At 40.5% G+C, this 19,930-nt stretch overlaps 1 protein-coding gene across 1 annotated transcript in view; it reads left to right on the top strand.

Annotated features, from left to right (window-relative positions):
- Positions 1–227: 227 nt before the first annotated feature.
- PCNX2 (pecanex 2) overlaps positions 228–19,930 on the top strand; it is a 156,050-nt gene continuing 136,347 nt past the window's right edge. Inside the window, exons 1-5 of the mRNA XM_039379509.1 lie at positions 228–395; positions 6,508–6,707; positions 9,130–9,244; positions 11,561–11,597; positions 11,954–13,243. Of these exons, the coding sequence (XP_039235443.1) occupies positions 243–395; positions 6,508–6,707; positions 9,130–9,244; positions 11,561–11,597; positions 11,954–13,243 (1,795 nt within the window). The 5' untranslated portion in view covers positions 228–242. The remainder of the gene's footprint in view (positions 396–6,507; positions 6,708–9,129; positions 9,245–11,560; positions 11,598–11,953; positions 13,244–19,930) is intronic.

Here is a 19,930-nt window from a genome sequence, read left to right as displayed (position 1 = left end):
TCCCCCAGGCCTTGCAGCGGGGCGGCGCCCCCCGGCCCGCGGCGGGGGCGAGCGGGGCGCTGTGCCCGGCGGGGAGCGGCCCGTGGCAGCGCCCTCCCGGCGGCGGCGGCGGCGGCGCCCGGGGTGGGGCGGGCGGGATGCTCGGCGTCGCGGGGCACCATGGGAGAATCCGCGGGCGCCCGGCATGGCGGCGGCGGCGGCGGGCGGCTGAGGGGCGGCGGTGGCGGCGGCGGGGGGCGGCCATGGTGTCGCCGGCGGCGCGGCTGGTGGGGCAGGGCGTGTGGGCGGCGCTGACCGGGGGCTGGTACCACGACCCGGAGCAGGGCGCCTTCACCAACAGCTGCCACCTCTATCTGTGGCTGTTCCTGCTGACGCTGCCCATGGCCCTGCACCTGGTGAGAGCGGCTGGGGGGCGGGGGGGGGGGAGCGCGAGGTGGGAGCCGCGGACCCCGGCCCGCAGGCAGCAGCGGCGAGGGCGTGTGCGCTGGACAGACTATACACTGACCCCTGGGGGGCTTGAAAGTGGGGCATATTGGGCTTTACCTGAGCATTCGTGTGTAAAGGTTAACGGGGTGAGTCCACCGGGCGCGCTAGGCAGGGGCCGGACCCTTAGCCCTGGAAGGAGTTGGATAGGGGTGCAGTGCTGGCCTCTGCAAGTGCTGAATGACCGTGGGGTTGTTTGTTCAATGACCGTGGGGATATTTGTTCAAAACCTCTTTTAGGGACAGGTGTTTTTTTCCCAAGTCTGCTCCAGTCTTACCTGCTGAGAAGGGTAAATAAATGGAAAAATTCAAATACCACGTAATTAACATGCCTTGCTGAATGTCACTGGTGAATCACATGGCTTTTTCTGACATGCAGCTCCCTTTGTGCAGAAATTTAAACTTTGCAAATGAATAATAACTAGAGTTTGTTTGCCGCAATTTAAAATTTATTTTCCTGAAAAGCTTGAAACTTTTGGTCTATTTTTGTGTGTTTTCTTACTTTGTGAGAAAAGCTTAAAAGTATAGTTTGCTGGATCATTGCATCTATTCTTTGATGTGTCCTTCAGTGATTACGGCTTAAGGTTGCTTCCACTGGAAGCAGTTTCCATCCATTTGGTTCTTAGAGTGACTCAACTAAATTCTTAACTAAGTTCTGTACAAATTTTCTTTGATTGGATGAAACTTCTAAATAGGTTTATTCACCCTATATGGTCAGATATTGGCCTGATTTTCAAAAGGAAAGAGCATTTATGAATCCTTCTGCAATCCCAGTGGAAAGCAAATTTTGTATTTTTAAACATGAATTGAAATACTGTATTTTGTGGCATGGATTGCAGTGAATTCCTGTAAGGATGGCTCCTGGAGGTAATGAACCAAGATAATAATATGCTTTCTTCTGATTGATAGGGTCTGTTTCCTATGCAAACCAGGAAGAGTCTTGCTTAGTAGGATTTACTATCCAAGTCGTATGTGTGATTAAAAAGGAAAAAAATTGAAAGTTAACTGTATCTGAAAAGATATGTATTTCCTAGTGGGAAACTTCTCTACTAATAACATGGATGAAGGCTTCTTGCCAAGGGGTTGCACAAAAGAACACTGGACTGTAGGTCAGAGCTAAGATAAAACCAGGGCATTATTTAAAGGGAACGGGAGAAAATGTAACTTATCTACTGAACTCTCTTGGGCATCATCTTTGCCTATCTAGATGGACTTGCTTTTTCTGCAGAGTGGCTGACTTTCTGATGAATCATCTGGTTAAATGCAGGACTCCTGTTCTTGAGCTAACGTACTGCTGTGGGAATTCTTTGTCCTTGATAAGAATAATGCATTTATTATGATGGCTGCTTGACAGTAGTTATGTCCTTAAGTGTTTACTTGTTTTTAAGTGGCTTGATTTTAAGGCTCCATAAACTTTATGCAAGACATCTATTCTTGCCACTTCGAAACTTGAACTTGCTTTTTAACTAAAGGTTTTCTTTGGGGCATTTTGTTTATAATACTAGTAATGTTTGGGGTAATATTTAGGTTACATACTTGACAACAGTAATTTTGGATTCAGCTAAAGCAGTCACTGATGTTTCTTGGGCAAAGTCGAAACAGATCAGAGTACTACTTTTTAAAATTTTCCTTTGCTTGGGATAATCTTACACTTTTGTCAGAGCCAGGAAGTCTCTCTGAAACAGTTTGATTTGAATCAAATGGCAAAACTCATCCATCTGTTTTTAGATTTTTCACGCTGGCTCAGCAGAGGCGTGCTGACAGTAGCATCGAGAAGCTTAAAGTATCAAGTTGTTTCTTTTGTATGGATCAAGGATTTCTTTCTCTAGCTTTGTCAGCATAGCTTACTTTGGTACTAAAGATTCCTCTATTAGCTCCCCTGCTCCTGAAAATATAGATCTGTGTTTTCATCTCTTTCTTTTCTTTTTCACTTATCATTTGTACATTAAAATGTACATTAAAATGTACATTATTATTTGGAGCACCATTACTGTTAAAATCAACTTTCAAAATTATAACGAGATCTCTTCTAACCCTACCATATCAACTCTCATAATAGATTAAGAATTAAAGTTATCTTATTCCACCAAACAGTCCAGAGTTCCTAGGTGTTTGCACATGAAAATAGTGATAATTATTTGTATTCAGCCACTGGGCTGAATTCAGACCCAGTAAAACACCAGTGACACAGAGAACTTTGGGAAATGCTTGTACTATAGCTTATTTTACAATAAGCTATAGTACAAGCTTATAGTATATTGGGTGAGTCCCCAGAATGGCATACTGAGTATTTCTCTTGCCTTTTTTTGGACATGAAACCCTTGAACTTAGAGGATTGTTACTTCTTACGCATTAGATCTTCAAATCATGCTGTGATAGGAGAAGTACAACATGGCAATATAAGGGTGTGGGCACATAAATTACTCAGAGGTAAACTCTAATAAACTTGCAGTGTGTCAGCTGCTTACAGTCCCACTCGACCACGTTTTACCCCTCTCTATCTCTCTGTAGAAGTTATCTATATATATAAATATATCTCCACAGCAGAGAGGTAGGCTAGACTGTACAGCATGTATTTATTGTGTGATAGGATGCGTACTTAGAACTGAATGTACAGCCCTGGAATGTTATTTGCTACCTGCTTTCCCGTGTTTTATACTGCGTGACAGATGGACATCTCTTAGTACTGATTTACCTTGATTAATATATAAATATTTATCTTTGGCCCCAGTGTTATATCTCCCACTCATATCTCTGCAAGCCTGATGGTAGTGGCTGACTGCATATTTATTTGATAGGTCCCTCATTGGTGTTCTGTAGCACACCAAGACAGTGAGGACCAGGTGCAGCACCGCCTTGCTTTAGATGCCTGAGGGGCTCGAATATTGGGTGGGGTACATCTGGGTCTAATCAACTAATTTTTCAGCCCAGTTTACAAGGTGTGGTATTTTGTTCAAAGTTTGCACATAATAATAAAAAATATTAGGAAGTGCATGCCTCAGCCACCTCTACCTTTGTGTTGCTCAAATAACATTAGTTGGCATGTGAAGAACAATGTGGCCGTTCCTCTGGGAGCATCCCCCGGGCAGGCAGAAGCCCCAAGTGAAGGTACTCCCTACACAGTCAGGTCAACTCTGTTGCGTTTGCAGTAGTAAGTTGGGCCACATTTGGAAAACACCAGCCTGCATTTCTGCCTGTGACCCCACGCTATTCTGGTGCAGGGTACAACAACAGAAGCTACTGGAAAACAAAAAGTACATTATAGTAGAGTTTTTAATTGGGCAAGAGCAAAGAAAACTACAGCTTCCACAGAAATCTGTGGGAAGTCATGAAGCCTGCTTTCTAATGAATTTGTATTTGTGGATTTTTTTTTCCTAGCTTCTAATAAGATGTCAGCTCAGTTGAAGCTTTTCCTGTCACTGGGGTGGCATCAAAAGGTCAGAGAGCTGTGTGGGTTCCTCTCATTAATGGAGGAGGTGTCCTGCTGTGACCTTGTTCCAGTGGGGTGTATTCTCTCAAAGTTTGCTGAATAACTTTTTTAATTCTTTGGCTACTTTCAACTGAGGGAATGGAGAGAGATGATGAATACACAGACGCATGGTGTGATTATAAAACCTTGTTTCCATAGGAAACCAGGCTAATTATAACTATAGTGCATCAAAAGTGACTCTATCATCTAATTCCTCAGTGGTCTATAACTTAATTCCTTCTTAGCGCAAGTGGATTTGATACTTTTACCTGTTTGTACCTGGGAACAACAACTGCAGTCATGCCTGATTCAGAAAATTGAGGGCTTTCCGTTATCAGCTTCATCTTTCTCCTAATTCCTCCTGTGGGCAGGGAGCAACCTGCTGGCTTGTACTGCTCAACTTGCCCCAAGATTCAGAATATTAAGGATGTACTGGCCTTGTTATACATTGAGGGACTTGGTATTGGCGAGCATGCACAGCGTGTATGTGGGTAAAACACTGTGTATCTTGGACAGATGGGCAGGGAGACCACAGGCTGGCTCAGGGCACAGCTCCGGTAGGTCTGGTCACAAGGCAGGGATGAGGACATGCAGCACTCAGCATTTGCTAAAACTGGCCTTCTTTTCCACTTTGAAATCTAGGAGCTTCCTTTGAGTCTGTCTTGTAGCATGCTCTATGCACGCAAAGACTGCACCATTGGAAGTCTATTTTTGTTGTGTCCTCTTGACATTATTCATGTAATATTTATTAAGCTTTACAAATGTCACCTATAAAGTACTTCTTTTCTAGTGGATCATTCCGAGCTGTTATTTAATAACGAGCGGTCGATCTGTGCCTTGTAGTGTATAGTTTAAGAGATTCCTTGGAAGGTGAACAAATTTCTCTTAAACAAGTCATTACAGATAATTGGATATCATTCTTTGTGAAACCAAGCAATTTCTAACTCGTTTTGCAAAAACATTAGTCATAAACCACAAATTCTTCAACTCATACACCAAACCTTATACCCTGAGAACATGACCTTGCAAGTGGATCCTCTTTCTGGCCCGGATTCACTAGATGACTGAAGGGTATACTGAGTGTCAGTATATACATAGTACCATGAAGTACTCTTAACAGACTAAGCCTCAACTTGTAGAAAGTCATGTCTGTCATATTAGGGATCATTGGTAATACCTACATTCTAAATAGCTTCTCTACTTTTGTGCAATAGATTTTTTGTATCTGAATCAGAATAGTCACAAAAAAGGATTTGCCTGAAAATTTTCACATGTACATCTTGAGGGTATGAGGTCCCACTAAGCCAAAAGTAGCATCAGAATAGCAACCCACTTGCTTGTAACAACACAGAAATGATTCAACATATTAATTTCAACATCAAGATAAATGCAGTGACTTGTTTTAAAGATGAAGTAAGCATGCCTTGTTCCCTATCCTTTACCTGTGTGGTTCATGTGATTTATTTATGAATCTGAAAAAACGAGATTTACTCCCAAAGTAAAGACCATTCTTAAAAATTAACCTTTTAGCAAATCCTCAGTATTGAAAGTCTTACTTTTTGGGGTGGATTGGTTTGTTGTTTGGCTTTTTTGTTGTTGTTGTGCAGGGATATAGTAAAGCTCTGTTTAAAAAACCTAAAACTTGAGGAGAGATTGAATTCATTGTGAGACTGCAACTGTGTTGTGACAATACATAAGTGTGTTCCATGACTATAATGACTAACTTTGATTATAACTGCGAGTGTTCATTGCTATGATTTGCTCTTTACTGTAAGGAAGCATTTATATATAAAAATGCTGTTAGTATGTCCTGTCTGTGAAAGAACTATACAGACTATAGTTGAACTGTAATTAATTTTAATGATTAAGAACTATGATGCTCATTGCAGATCAGCAAAAAGATCACAGACAGCTGCAAATTAACAATTATCTACTTTAGAAAAATAATTCAAAGAGGTTGTGTCATGGTTTAACCCCAACTGGCAATTAAGCACCACACAGCCAAATGCTCACTCCTCCAGCCTAAGCCAGGGCAGGCTGCCCCTCCAAATGCATTTTATTAATTCGTTTTGACTAGTCCTGACTAATTATTTGAAATTCTTCACACCGTAAGATACATGGGAACGTGTTATGAGGTGTTAGAAAAACGACATCAAACCACGGCATTTTACTGTTGAGTCATAACTGAGATTCAGGCTAAGATGACAGAATTTTTCTAAAGGGATTTCCTGTTTGTAGATAACTAATGTTTTATTTTATTTCTGTGTTTTTATAAATTCATAGTGTAGGGAAGGCTGCAGCTGCATCAACATGGGAATGCAGTATTTTAAAAATTTTTACGGTGTTTGTCAATTGTGAGATTTACTGATTTTCGATAATAAATAATAACCACAGCTAATCAAAAGAATAGATCTCGTGAAATGGTTTGAAATTTGAAGAAACTTCTAGACCTTTTTTTGTGAGCAGAACTCAATCTGTATAGTGTATTTAAAAATTTTAGCAGCATCTTCTCAAAGCAAACTGTTATCATTATGTCTTTATAATTTCCTTCTGTAGGCTTTTCCAGCAAATGCAGTTACAGTTTTTGTGTACTGCAGCTTGGTGACAGTGTTCTTCACGGTAATAAAGGTGATCAGCTACCGTTTGCACCTTATGTTTGATAAAGGTGAAGTAATTCAACAAAAGCTCTCAAGACAAAATGGAAGGCAATGTAAAGAGGTTCAAAAAGGAGAAGCAGTTCAGTCCTCTAATTGTAGGTAAGCTTTTCATTGCACTGCTGGCATATTCTGTAAAATGGATGTTTGCGCTATGGTCCTGCATGGCAGAAATGTCTGTTGACTGTATGAAAACTCCTTACAGTTGTGTGAGGAATGGCACTTCTAAAAACCTGCTTAGTGCTTTTATATTCCGTAGCTGAAGCCTGCTCGTGGCGAAGCAGGCAGAGCTGCACCTGATTCAGAGGTGGAGCAGCAGCCAGGTACCACGGAGGTGATAAGAAGAGACATGTACTGGAGCTGCTAAAAGATCCTGGAGAACACCTGGGAGAAGTTTTCTGGGATAGCCTCACACGCATGCTCTTTCCTCTTCCTGCTGTGCTTACCTTCTGGGAAGAGGCGAGGAAGTGGCACGCACCTTTTGGCAAAGAAAACACTTTAATATCACAGCTTTTGAACCCTGAGCTCATGTTGCCTTTGTGTGCTTGTAGTAACTTCCTTAGATCACACCTAGATGTGTTAATTGCTTTTCCCCCTCACGTTTTATTGTGACTGCTTGTGATGCTTTTGTGTCCTGTTCATGAGGAAAGCTAGTACCACTTTTATTTCTCAGGGCCGTTTGGTAGGTATTTGTAGCTTCTCTGCTGAGAAGCCAAGTACTCTTTTCTGCAAATAATCAATCCAGGTTGTGATGTATTAAAGCTAAAAATAGTATTGATCTGAAGACTAGTACTGACATTTTCCAGATTTGTGTTTAAGTAGAATGTACCACTGTACACTCTTTGGAATGAACGGAGAACTCTCCTGCTGGTTTTTCAAGCTTGAGTCATACAAACAAATGAAGCTGTTAAGTGGCTTCCAGTGATCTCAGATGTTATAACAGATGTGAAAAATGCTGAATTAAGGTACATCCAGTAGTGACAGCAGCACAGAAATGTCTAAACAAAACTTAAACTGCGTAGCTGTTAAAACTACCGGTCAAGCTTCAAGCGAGAGCTCTGTATAAAAGAACTTAGGGTGTTTTTTGGTGTATTTGCAGTTGCTACTGCTATCTCTGTGCCAGCTAAGTAGTACCGAGATTGTTTATATACCTTTGTGCTGCTGCTTTTTGGTGTCTTTACACATGCTCATCTGTGTTATACTCCTGGCAGTGATGTTGCTGGGGATGTCAAGGTCTGACTGCATTGTGACTGTTCTGAGAAATGCCTCTTATATGTGCCACTAACCATACAAGGTTTTTATTTTAGATGGGGTTATGTCTTTCAGACTCTGTTTTGACTAAGAAGTAGAGGTAGAATCACTTAAAACTTGCATGTTAAATCACATGACTATTCCTCCTAGATTGGTTTGTGAATGCACAACATTCCGTTATTTAGTACTTGATCAGAAAATAAAGAACTTACTGTTATTTTGACTAGACAGATGACAGAGTTTTTTAAACAGACCCTCCTAGTTGGCAGGTTGGTTAAACAAGTTTTTGAAACCAGTTTACTATGGAAAAAAACTCTGTGGAAAGATGATTGAAACCCCCAGATAAATAGTTTTATAGCTTGTATACAGTTGTGGGGTTTTAAAAAAAAGGTTTTTTTGCAAAAAAACAACCCCACGAACAAACAGAAAAGCCCAATCCCACACTTTTTGACATTTCACTATGGTGGTTTTTTGGTTGTTTTCTTTTTAGCTGAATTTTTGTTGTGTTATGCCTGAGAAAAAGAACATTTGTAGGTTTTCATTAGTAAACTTTGTCCAAAAGTACTTGCTTATATCCATGGAAAAGTTCATAGAAAATATATGCAAAAAGAGTTAGTGGATACTTTAATGCACCCACAAAGAAAGTGATCAACAAATTGCCTTATAGCATATGAGATTAGTAATGAATATATGTTTTCTTCGCCCAAACCAGAGCAAAAACTTTGTTTTGTGGTCTAGTGATTATATTAATACACATTGTGTTGCATTTCAAGTAATTGTTTTATAGGAGGCTTGTAAATAAACAGGCAGTTAGATAATCAATATGTACACAAGGACATAAAAAGCAAAAATTGTGAAAGGAGTAAGATTTGGTTGTTAGATAAGAAGCCCCAAACAGTCTTTTTTTGTGCCAATAAATCTGTGTGTGCGTCAGGCAGGCTAAATGGCATTATATATGCATAGGGAGTTTGAAGAGATGTCATTTTATTTCTCATAGCTCTACTTCTGAAAACACCAGAATCATTTTATATTGAGGGATTTTTATTAATTTATTTTTATCAAGTTGTTATGGTAAGGAGGGAGGTGCAGAAGGGGGTTACAGTATTTTTACAGCCCTGTGCTTTTATCATTGGAGGGGAAAGGTGTGCTTTCACTTCAGTGTGCTGTGCTACTTCTTCCTATTCTGTTTCTACTCCTCAGCTACTTCCTAAAACACGCTGTGATCCACTGGGCTAAGAAGCATTGCTTTATTTTTCATTTGCTTACTTTTCAGCAATAACACAGGGGATAATGTCATCGTTGAGACCAGCCAAAATGATTCTACCCAAACAATTCACGACAGTTCAAGGGTACAGGCTCTGCACTCGCAGAACTCATCTGGAGCAATGGTTAGTATGTGGTTTTCTGTAATAGTGTCTCCACTTTGTGCAGCCTATAGCTTACTACACGGAGTTTTGTATTGCCAGGTACTGATCACTTGGATCGTAGGTCTGCCCCAAGGAGGAGGGGTGATTCTGTGGATCTACTAGCTATACAGCTGCTGTCAGTCAGTCTTGTCCTGAAGGTTTGGTTTTGCAGAGCTGAAACTGGCATGCATAATTCTGCCCTTCTTAAGAGGAATCTGTCTGCTCCTGCTATAGATAGCAAGTAGCCTTTGTAAATATTACCAAGAGCAACTAGTGTTTTGTGGCTGCTCTGAGAGAAGGGAGAGGTTAATGCAATCAGAGCAGCCTCTCATTGCCTCTGAAAGGATCTGCTTCTGGAGCATTAATAATTTGATTTTGTGTAACTAGACTTATGCTTATAAAGTGAACCAAACATGTCTTGAGTATTTAAACGTAAAAGCACAAAAAACATTTAAATATAGGAGATGTCTACAGGAGGTTAAAAGTATATGCATGTGCATTCCATGCCATTGTCCATGCTTTCTAAATCAATAGTGTATGAAGTGATGAAGGAGACGTATGTAAATGTTATTAAAGAAAACAGTAGGAAAACCTCATGAGAAGATTGAACAATTTAAGTATTCAAAAAATTAAGAAACAGAATAATGCTGACTGTGTAATCTTAAACTACTCCCTATGTATACTGTGATAAAATGTTTAATTATGTGATCCCATGCTATTTTTTTCTACAGGACTCCTGCCTCAGTCAGTGCAGAGGATGGTTAGTGATCTCTGAATAAGTGGCTACTTGATACTTCATTCTGTCTTCATATTCCTCCATGCCCCCCACCTTATTCCGATTTACTACAAATTATTAAAATCTTGGTCTGAATCAGAACTATTTCCTCATTTCCTGGAGTGTTTTTACCCTTTTGTAGCATCTGTATGATTCACAGACATTAATAGTTGTTTGGGGTTTTTGATGAGGTAAAATACTTTTTCACCTTGTTTCTGTCCTAGTCTCCAGTATTCTAGTATTTGTCCATTCTGCAAACCTATTTCTTCTTGGGATCTTATCCTTGTCTCCCACTTCCAAACATGTAGATTGGGTCTTGTCAAATGAAGTCTCTTGTTCATGCTGGCAGGATGCCACCATGGAATTTTAAAAAATAATAATTATTTCCTCTTGATTTTGGTGCCTGTCAGTCAGAAGAGAGCCACATTCATTTTTCCCAATGGCTTTAATTTCTCATTATGCACTTAGGCTGTTGAATTTAGACTCCTGACATATTCCTCTGGAGTACTGTGTTTAGTTTTGAGCTCCCCAGTTAGTTCCCCTGGACACTGAACTGCTGATGAGAAACCAGCAGAAGCCACCAAGCTGATTGAAGAATGAGGTACATGATGTATAAGGACAGGCAAATGGGATGATTTAGCAATTATAAGGCTAAAACTGTTTGTAAAACTAGAAGAAGAGCTTACTGCTATCTTTAGTTTTCCAATGGTAAGATACACAGAAGATTGAGCACACTCTTCCAGTGACAGGATAAGAAAGAGTGGCTGCAACTTGCAGCTGGAGAAAGCTACAGTCATATTAATTAGATTTAATGTCTTTTGTGTGTACTTGTTTTCTTGTTTGTTGGTTTGTTTTTTTTCCCTACTGAGAGAGTGGTCAAATACTGGAAGAGGTTTTCCAGAGAAGTTGTGAAATCTCCATCTTTGGAGATTTTCAAGACTCTGTTGGAGATGGCCCTGAGGAACCTGCTCAAACTGTACCTGCTTTGAGTGTGTGTGTGCGCAGAGGGGATTCTGACTAAATGATCTCCAAGGCTTCCTTGGAATCTAAATGATTCTATAATAATTTAATATCTCTGTCCTCTAGTTTTCATCTGAGAAATTGTTACCGAGGACTAGACACCAAACTTTTCATTCTAGTGCTTTCTAAACATATAGCTGGGAAAGTGGAACAGATGAACACGTTCTATTCATTAATGACTAAAAAAAAAATGTATCTGGATTAGGCACTACAAAATTATTTTCTTAAAAGAAAAACAGATCTTTCTATTCCTCCCCCTCCCCAAGCATCACACACAGTTGCAATGATGCAATTTGGAGCATGACTGTTCTAGAACCATCTCCCTCACCCACCCCTTGCATTTTGTGAAAGGTACATGTTCAAATTTCAGTGATGTTAAGCAATGTGCCAGTGCTGTAATCAACCTTTGATTAGATAGCTATTGCACTGATAGTTGATTTTTTCCGCAGCACAATGTAATAAACACCCCTGGTAACCTTGTATGTTTCCTTTTATTTTTCTAGGAGCTGCCAACACGGGAAACTATTGAAGATCTTAGAGGTATCTTAAAGGTTTTATAAATCCCTTAAACCATTGTTCACTCATTGCTTGACACAAAAGGGGATAATTCTGTAAAACATTTTCGTTTTGATACTAGCTGCTTCTTGAGCTATTTTGATTATTTAAGTTAAATAGACATGCTGCTGCCCTTGTCCTGACCCGGAAGGGTTCCAGCTTGCTTTTATAGTATTACTGATGTAGCTAGCAAAAAGCTCCTTGCTTAGTAATGGTTTTAAGCAGCTACATCATCTGTGCTTTCTTTCCTCTGGATCAGATTTTGCTACCTAAAGAGCATACTTCAATGATGCATAGTGTTCATGTTTTTGAGACCTAACTCCCATATGTTTTCTAATTAGGTGTTATGGTATTAGAAGACCAGGCGGCACCACCAGTTTCGTCTACCTCACCCTGTATCAAAGCAGATATATTACCTGTTTATACAACCTCCACTTCAGGTGTCACCACATCAGCAATAGTGACAAAACCAGCTGCTATGGAAACACTTTCTGGTAATGAAATAAATGAAAAAGGAGTGAACGAACAGTCATGTGGACAGCATGGATCCCAAGATATTCTTGTGGACAGAGATGGAGCTAAAAACTTCTCCAATATTTCTTCATCGCAAGGTGATATTTTAAGGACTGGAGTTTCTTCAGAACCATGGGACAGTGAAAATTCAGTTATTTCAGACCATATGAGTAATCCTAAAAGCTACAAAAGAGAGAAATTGCCAGATGGATCACCACAGACAGGCTTTACCAGTAACTGCCCACAGTGCAATGCCATTGCAACCAAAGATCACGAGCACATGGAAAGTTCTTGCAATGCCAGTAATACCAATGAGGACCTTGATTGCTCAGACAGTGAGACTGCTGTTGCACTTGTGGACAACTCACTTCCTGGAGACCAGCTATGTGAACCCATTAAAATTGTCATCACAATGAGTACTACACCAAACACCACCCTCAGCGACTTACCAGGATCTGTCCACTTACAGGCTCTGGAAACAGAGAAAACAAGCTCAGCCCTTGATTCTGATGTAGTTAGAGCAGGTTGGCCAAGTCAGCAAACTAGTGAGCAGCTCAGAATCCCCGTTATCACTTTTGACCTGTCTGATGACAGTAAAGGTAAGGCTTGCCCAGAACTTAGTGAAAGCGAAAGAACTCCAGAAATGTTAAGGGCAGAGCTGTCATCCAATCAGTGCTCTGGCTATGAATCGGGTGATGCAGTAAAGGAGCACAGCAACCTAGCAAATACACCTTTAGAAACTAACACTCGTTCGGAGCCAAATCAGGAAAATGCTTCGGAAAATGTCCACACTGTAGATTTAACTTCTAAGGAAGACCTGCACAACCTAGACCCGCAGTCCTGTAGAACTGCTCATGAAAAGAGGCACATGCGGGTGTTGAGTGTAGACAGTGGGACAGATGTGCTTTTAAGTAAGAATTTCGTGGATGTATCTGACAAGGAAAAGACCTTACCAACTTCTAAATCAGATCTAGAAGCTAAAGAAGGACAGATGCCCAATGAATCTAACTTTCTAGAATTTGTCTCCCTCTTGGAATCCATTAATACTTCAAAGATGAAGACATCTAATCAATCCAGTGTCAAAACGGAGATGACAAAGGAAAATGGGCTTGTTGGAGGTATTATGCATGGCTTACAATTCTTTTGGAAAAAGGATGTTGTGACTAGTTAGATTATTTATAGGCCCTTAGTTGGCCATCTGCAGTAGGGCAAATTCTCAGAGGAAGACTGGTTTTGCTAATAGGGCCAGGGTAGGATTGGACATGGTGGGACAAAGTGATTTAGTGAAAGTGTGATAGTGTCAGATGCAGTTCTTTCATATTTTTATTTTCTGAAGAGATTTTCCTTTGGGAAATGTAATAATAAACTTAGTAGGTGTCCAGTATGTATCTAGTATTCTGTACTAGAATAGTGCGCCTGGATTGTTGGAATACCACAAGTATCTTGCAAAAGTGTGTATAGCTATAGCATTACACCTGCCCTTGCCCGTCTCACCAGGTGCACGTTGAATAGTTGTCTATGTGTGCCTCTAAATATGTAGAAAGCTGGAATTGTGACTGGTGATGGTTCAACTTTCAGAAAACACATATGTGCACACGTGCAGATATGCCTAAACTTCCTGCATGGTTGTGGGTTGCTTAACTAAAAAAAAACCAAAAAACAAACAAACAAAAAACAAACAAAAAAACCCCAAACAAAACCAACAACAACAAACAAAAACCAAAACAACAAAAAAAAAACCAACCAAAAAAAGGAAAAATCATGTATTTGTTCTCAATAGGTAAGAGTTTTGATTTTCAGTTACTTTAAATTAAACTATTTGGGGTTTAAGGAGGAAACTTTATTGGGTGTTTTCAATGAAAGCCACTAGTATTTTAATGAAAAATAGTATATTCCCATGCAAGTTCCCAATTAATTAAAGGGCTTTACTTTAAAACATAAAAAAATATCCACCAGCTAATTAAAAAACCTATATATGGTACAATTTATACCTCTTGTATAGAAATATCTGGTTTTAATCAGGATTCTCATTGTTATCACTGAACTCTGTGGCCCCTTTCTGTTAGGAAGGGCTATTTCTTGTAGTGTCTCTAGCAGCTCTCTAGGCAAAATTAGTAGGAGCATTTAATGAGGATGTGAGATACAGTGTAGTGAAGGCACATGGAGTCTCGGGGTATTTGCCAAGTGACCAGCACGATCAGTTTAGAAGATCTGGGCCAAAGTGAAATAAGACAACCTGTATTTTCCCCTTCTCCAAAATGTTTGGTTTACATTAGATCCTATAATAAGCTGTTTTAAGACAGCCTAAGAGTATGCCATTCCAATACCTAGTTTACCTGGGAGGTAAAGAAACTTAATGGCGCCCAGAAGAACAGCTTGGTATTCCTATTTTACCTGCTCCGTGCTCTCCTGGCTTGTTCCTGGAAGAACCTTCCATTACATGAAAAACTCACAACTAACTTAAAAGTTTGTTAGCTTTTTTAAAAAACTAATGTAAAATCTGTACTTTTATGTTGTTGAAAAAACACAGGTAGACTTACCTTCTCAGTGTGTCATTTTCCTTTAGATTTCATATACCTTTCACTGTGCCTTTACTAAAGTCTGCATTAAATCCAGTGCATTAAACCCTTATCGCATTCCATCTTTCACTTGTGTCCATTTTTCTTCCACTTTATGTTTCCAGTTCTGTGCTTTTCCGTCTCTGTTCATCCCTTCTCAGTTTAGCCACTCCCCTCCTGTGCATTCTCCTTATTTCCCTTCCTCTTCATAATGGTTCTCTCTCATCTTTTCCTGTTTTCTTCCTAGCAATCCACACTGTTGCTTTTTCAGGCTTTTCCACTCTGTTGAGCCTGCCTAAAGCTGTTGCCTCCCCACAGCTTGCATTCAGTTTTCCTGTACTCACCCTCCTCTCCATGCCCCAGTCAAATTTTGCTCCTCCTGGACCTGATGCCTCTCTTCTGGTCTATCTTAACCATCTCTCACACCCTCTCAGACTGTTTATTCTTCAGAGCAGTTTCTGTCCTGCTCTGTCGAGTTTATCAGCCTGCCTAGCTGGCTCCAGTCTGTTCTCTATGGTTGCCCATATATGCTGAGCAAGCCTTGCTTGTAACCAGAGCCCTGCTGAGCCCAGAGAGCCCTGATGTGTCCCTGGGTTGCAGGGTCACCTGTCTGTGCATGCAGCATGCTGCAGCATGCAGCAATATGAGGGGTGTAGCAAGTAGATTGTGATTTTTTTTGCTGTTCCTCCATCATAAAACAGGAGCATTTACACAATAATTTTACTTCTGTGTGGTGTGACTTCACTAGAAAATGATAATCAAAGTTCAGAGGAAGGTTTAAATAAAAAAAGAAAGCATGCAGCTGATCTGCAAAGGGCTTTCAGACATGTATCCTTGGATAATATGAGCAGGCAAGGTTACTGCATAAAAGAAAGCAATATGCAATCAAAATAAGTCAGACTCAGATTCCATAGTGACCAGAGAAACCCAACTCTAAACCCCAAACTTTATTAATATATGTGTAGTTTTTGTGCTTTAGATCTGGCAAACAAGATTCTTCTTGTTGAAATATGAGATCTTGAGGAAACAGTAGGATTCTGCTCTTCCCTTAAACCAAGCTCTTACTTAGTGATTTGAACTGAATTTCATAGAATCATAGAATGGTTTGGGTTGGAAGGGACCTTAAAGATAATCTAGTTCCAAACCCCTGCCATGGTCAGGGACACCTTCCGCTAGGCCAGGGTGCTCAAAGGCCTGTTCAGCCTGGCCTTGGACACGTTCAGGGATGGGGCATTCACAGCTTCTCTGGGCAGGCTGTTCCAGTGCCTCACCACCCTCACAGCAGATAATTTCTTCCTAACATCTAATCTAAATCTTCCTGTATTCCTATTTTCTTAAGTCTGTGCTTTTGTGAGATGGTGAAGCTGAGCTGCATACATGTGTAATTAAGCATCCCTGCTTGTTTCCAGTGTGGACCCCACAAGAGTCACCCTGGAGCAGCAATGGGACTGGGAAGGGGGTGCCCTGCAGGAGCAGAGGTGGTGTCTGTGACTCGTGCACCTTGGACTGGTGCTGTGGGAAAAAAGAGGCTCAATCTGAACTTGAGCTTGGGAGAGGTAGTTCAAAGGCAGTTATTTTTAAGAGCAAGTAGGCTTTGTTTTCTAGCCTAGTCAGAACGTACTGTTTGCTAAAATAAATTACTGTCATTACTGAGAGCTTCCCCACAGCAAGACTGAATTTTAGGAATAAGAAAGCCTTTAATTTGTTTACAACTTTGCAATTGCAAATATGCTTTAACAAAATAGCATCTTGGAACAGATCTGAATAAACATTATTCCTACATTAGAGTGGTTGTTCAAAAAAAAAAGTGTGTGTGAATACAGAGCAAGTCAAGCTATGCACCAGTTGTTTTGAGGGAGGAAGTTGTGTTTTTTTTGTTTTTTTGTTCTTTTAACCTTGCAAACTGTCTAATTGGCAAAAGCTAAAAGTAGATGTCTGGTCCAAATGAGCATGAAATGCACCCCACAAAGGTGTTTATTAGGCAATGTGAAAAACTTGGCAAATTCCTGGAAAGCTGTGTACTCAGAACTGTGCATAGGAAAGTTTGTATTTTGCATAATTTGGAGAAGGTGGGGAAATTTGCTCATTGGAACAGTCTTGCAAGTGAGTGAATGTCGTGGATGGGTCTTTGTTATAGGTGGTCCCTCACAGAACTTTTGAGTTCTGTGGAAACAGAAAAGTTATTCTCCTGACCATGTAAACCTTCGCCGGTAGACAGCTTGGTAAAATGCAGTACAGGAAAATTAAAGTCTTGCTTTATTTTGCTTGGGATGCCAGATTTAATGTGTTAAAATATAGGACATAAAATCCCCAAGAGCTGTTCTATAGCCATCCCACCTCTTCTAGACAGTGAGAAAGTACCACTGATGCTGTTGCTAAAAATCACTTTCAGACCAGTGTCCTTTCAGTTTTGAACCCAATTCGTACCACCCACGTAATGAAAGTGTGTTGAAGGGCAACTGTAAATTTTCCTCGATCTTTGAGAAGTGTGAGGAAAGCTGGGTCTATTGGCTGTTCTTGGTCCCTCTGATGTATCTTCAGTTAAGAAAGAGCAGTTGTGCATTAGACTTATGGAGGGCAAAGCCTCCTGTATGTCCCCTCTGGCACAGCTGGCTTGTAATCTAGGACAGGCAATATTATCATCCAGGGAGCAAAGCCTGGCATGGGAGTGGTGGGGACTGGTGCAGGAGACACTAAACCAGGACTGCATGACCTGAATTTAGATGTTTTTCAGGCTCTTTTTAGAAAAGGTACTCGTCATTCTGGGCAGAGCACAAACCACAACTTTGAGTGAGTTGTTCTGGATCCCAAGCAATTACCCTTCTCCTATAAAAAAGTAAAACATACTCCTGTGGATATTTTTAGACTCCTCTTTTTTTTTTTTTTCCTTTTTTTCCCCTTGCATGGGAGAAAGAGGGCTATTGCCTGCCATATAGTCATGGGGAAGAGGGATTTTGTGCATTGAGTCCAGGTGACAGTCATAGTGGGAGGTGACAGCAGAGCATTTTGCTGGCAGGTGGGTAGGAACTGAGAGAGAGCAGCTGTGTGTCATCCCTGACTATCATGCTGGAGAGGGACCATATGGCATTTGATGCCCCTCTTGGGATGTGGAGGACATGGTTTGTAGAACTCAGTTCTCTAGATCTGATACTCAATGTGTAAGGCTTGATGGGTTGAAGTTTTAAAATTTCAGTCTTTAAATTGAAGAGGCAATGCTATGCTTGATGACAAGTCTGATATCTGCAAAGAAACTATGGGGTTATTTCAGAGGTCTGTATTCTGATGTAATTGGTAGGTATAATGATTAGATTATTTAATCCCAGCTCTGCTGCTGACCTAGGAGATTGTTTTGAGCAAGTCACTTCCTGTTACAGGTACAATGACTACTGCTAGTTTTTCCTGTTGCTTCAGGATTAATGTGGTAATCCTGATTAATGGATGTGCTTCTTCAGTGCACATGTTGAATTTTTATAGCAATTCTTGGACTGTATGATGTTCCCTGGGCACTCTCGTCGTTTGGTGGATGACCAGCTTTAATGTCAGTTTTTTCTAACAGGTGAATCTATAGGTTGAGAATAAAGTACATAAGATAGATGTTTCTGCTAAAGCAGCTGATGAAGAAAAGATATATGAATGGGATGGTTCAAAACTTGTAGAACTTTTGTTTCATGCTGGTACTGAGAAAAGCACAGAGCAATTTGAAATCAATTATCTGTGTGGCCAAACAGGAAAAAAAATATATTTTAAAGTAAAACTTGCTATTTTGGAGCATAACGTTGTGGAATAAAGTGGATTTTGCAGCAAAGCAATTAATGAACAGAAGAGGGAGAGGCTTAATTAGCTTAATTTTGCTTGACCAGATTTCAAACCAGATGGCATCTGAAATTATGACAGCAGTGGCATTTTAATCTACAGGCGTGAGTTGTGGAGATTGGGATAGGGACATGCAAGTAAAAGGCGAGGAAGAAGGTCTGAAAGACTGGTAAGGGGCCACAAAATAGTAAATGTTTTGTTGAAAAGTTACAGAACAATAAAATTTCATTCTAGTTACCTAATAATAAAGCAGCTTTAAAGTTGAGGTACACTGATAGTTGGTTATCATGATTACTGTATCATAGAATGGTTGGGGTTGGAAGGGACCTTCATAAAGACCACCTAGTTCCAAACCCCTGCCATGGGCAGGAACACCTTCCACTAGATCAGGTTGCTCAGAGCCCCATCAAACCTGGCCTTGAACACTTCCAGGAATGAGGCATCCATAACTTCTCTGGGCCACCTGTGCCAGTTCCTCACCACCCTCACAGTAAGGAATTTCTTCTGAATAGCCAGTCTAAACCTGCCCTCTTTCAGTTTAGAGCCATTCCCTCTTGTTCTATCACTACATACCCCTGTAAAAAAGCCCTCTTCAGATTTCTTGTAGTCCCTCTTCAGGCACTGAAAGGCTGTAATTAGGTCTCCCTGGAGCCTTCTCTTCTCGAGACTGAAATCTCAGCCAACTCCCTCAGCCTTTCCTTGTAGGAGGGGTATTCCATCCCTCTGACCATCCTTGTGGCCCTCCTCTGGACTCACTGTATTTACATATGTACAAAGGCTGTTCCATTTCAACTGTAAAACTGGTTTCAGCCTCTTCCCGGTGTTGACCAAAGGTTTGTCTATAAAGATAATTTGGGATGCTTAAAATGTGTTCGATAAATTAAAAAGTTACATGACAAAGGAAGTTTTGGTAGTGTAACTGCATTTAATTTAAGGAGCTCATTTGTCAACACTGGGATGTTTTTAAGTAATGTTGCTGTGCTGTTAAAAGTCTTCAGTGCAGACAAAAATGTTTATAGGAAGTATCTTATACCTATATGGAACATATAAGAAATATCCATCTTGATAAGTATTTTACCAGGATAACTTAAAGATGTGTCTTCTGCTCAATCAAAATATGAAAAGGGTGTACAGACCGAAACTTGGCTGTTTGTGCAGGACTCTTCTGAATCACCCTGCCCCAAGACTGATTTAGCCATGAGTCCTGATAGTTACACCTCACATGTCTGAGTCATGTGGCATATCATTTCCAGACAAATTATGCAGTTATTGCAGAGCCTGGGTCTGAGCTTGAAACTTCTGTGAGCCCAGCCACGCGTACACTGTAGATGTGTTGAGCACTGGATCAGGGTAAATGGGTCTGTTAGGAGACCACAGGGAAAGTGCAAGTACACTGCCACGTTGTACTTTTTAGTCCACTCTTGCTCTTGGAAG

The sequence above is a fragment of the Pipra filicauda genome, unplaced genomic scaffold (genome assembly GCF_003945595.2).
Source record: "Pipra filicauda isolate LSUMZ 115617 unplaced genomic scaffold, ASM394559v2 scaffold16_size7369187_pilon, whole genome shotgun sequence".
Lineage (NCBI taxonomy): Eukaryota > Metazoa > Chordata > Aves > Passeriformes > Pipridae > Pipra > Pipra filicauda.
The sequence above is the reverse complement of the archived record's forward strand: the minus strand, read 5'-3'. Positions and strand labels throughout refer to the sequence as shown.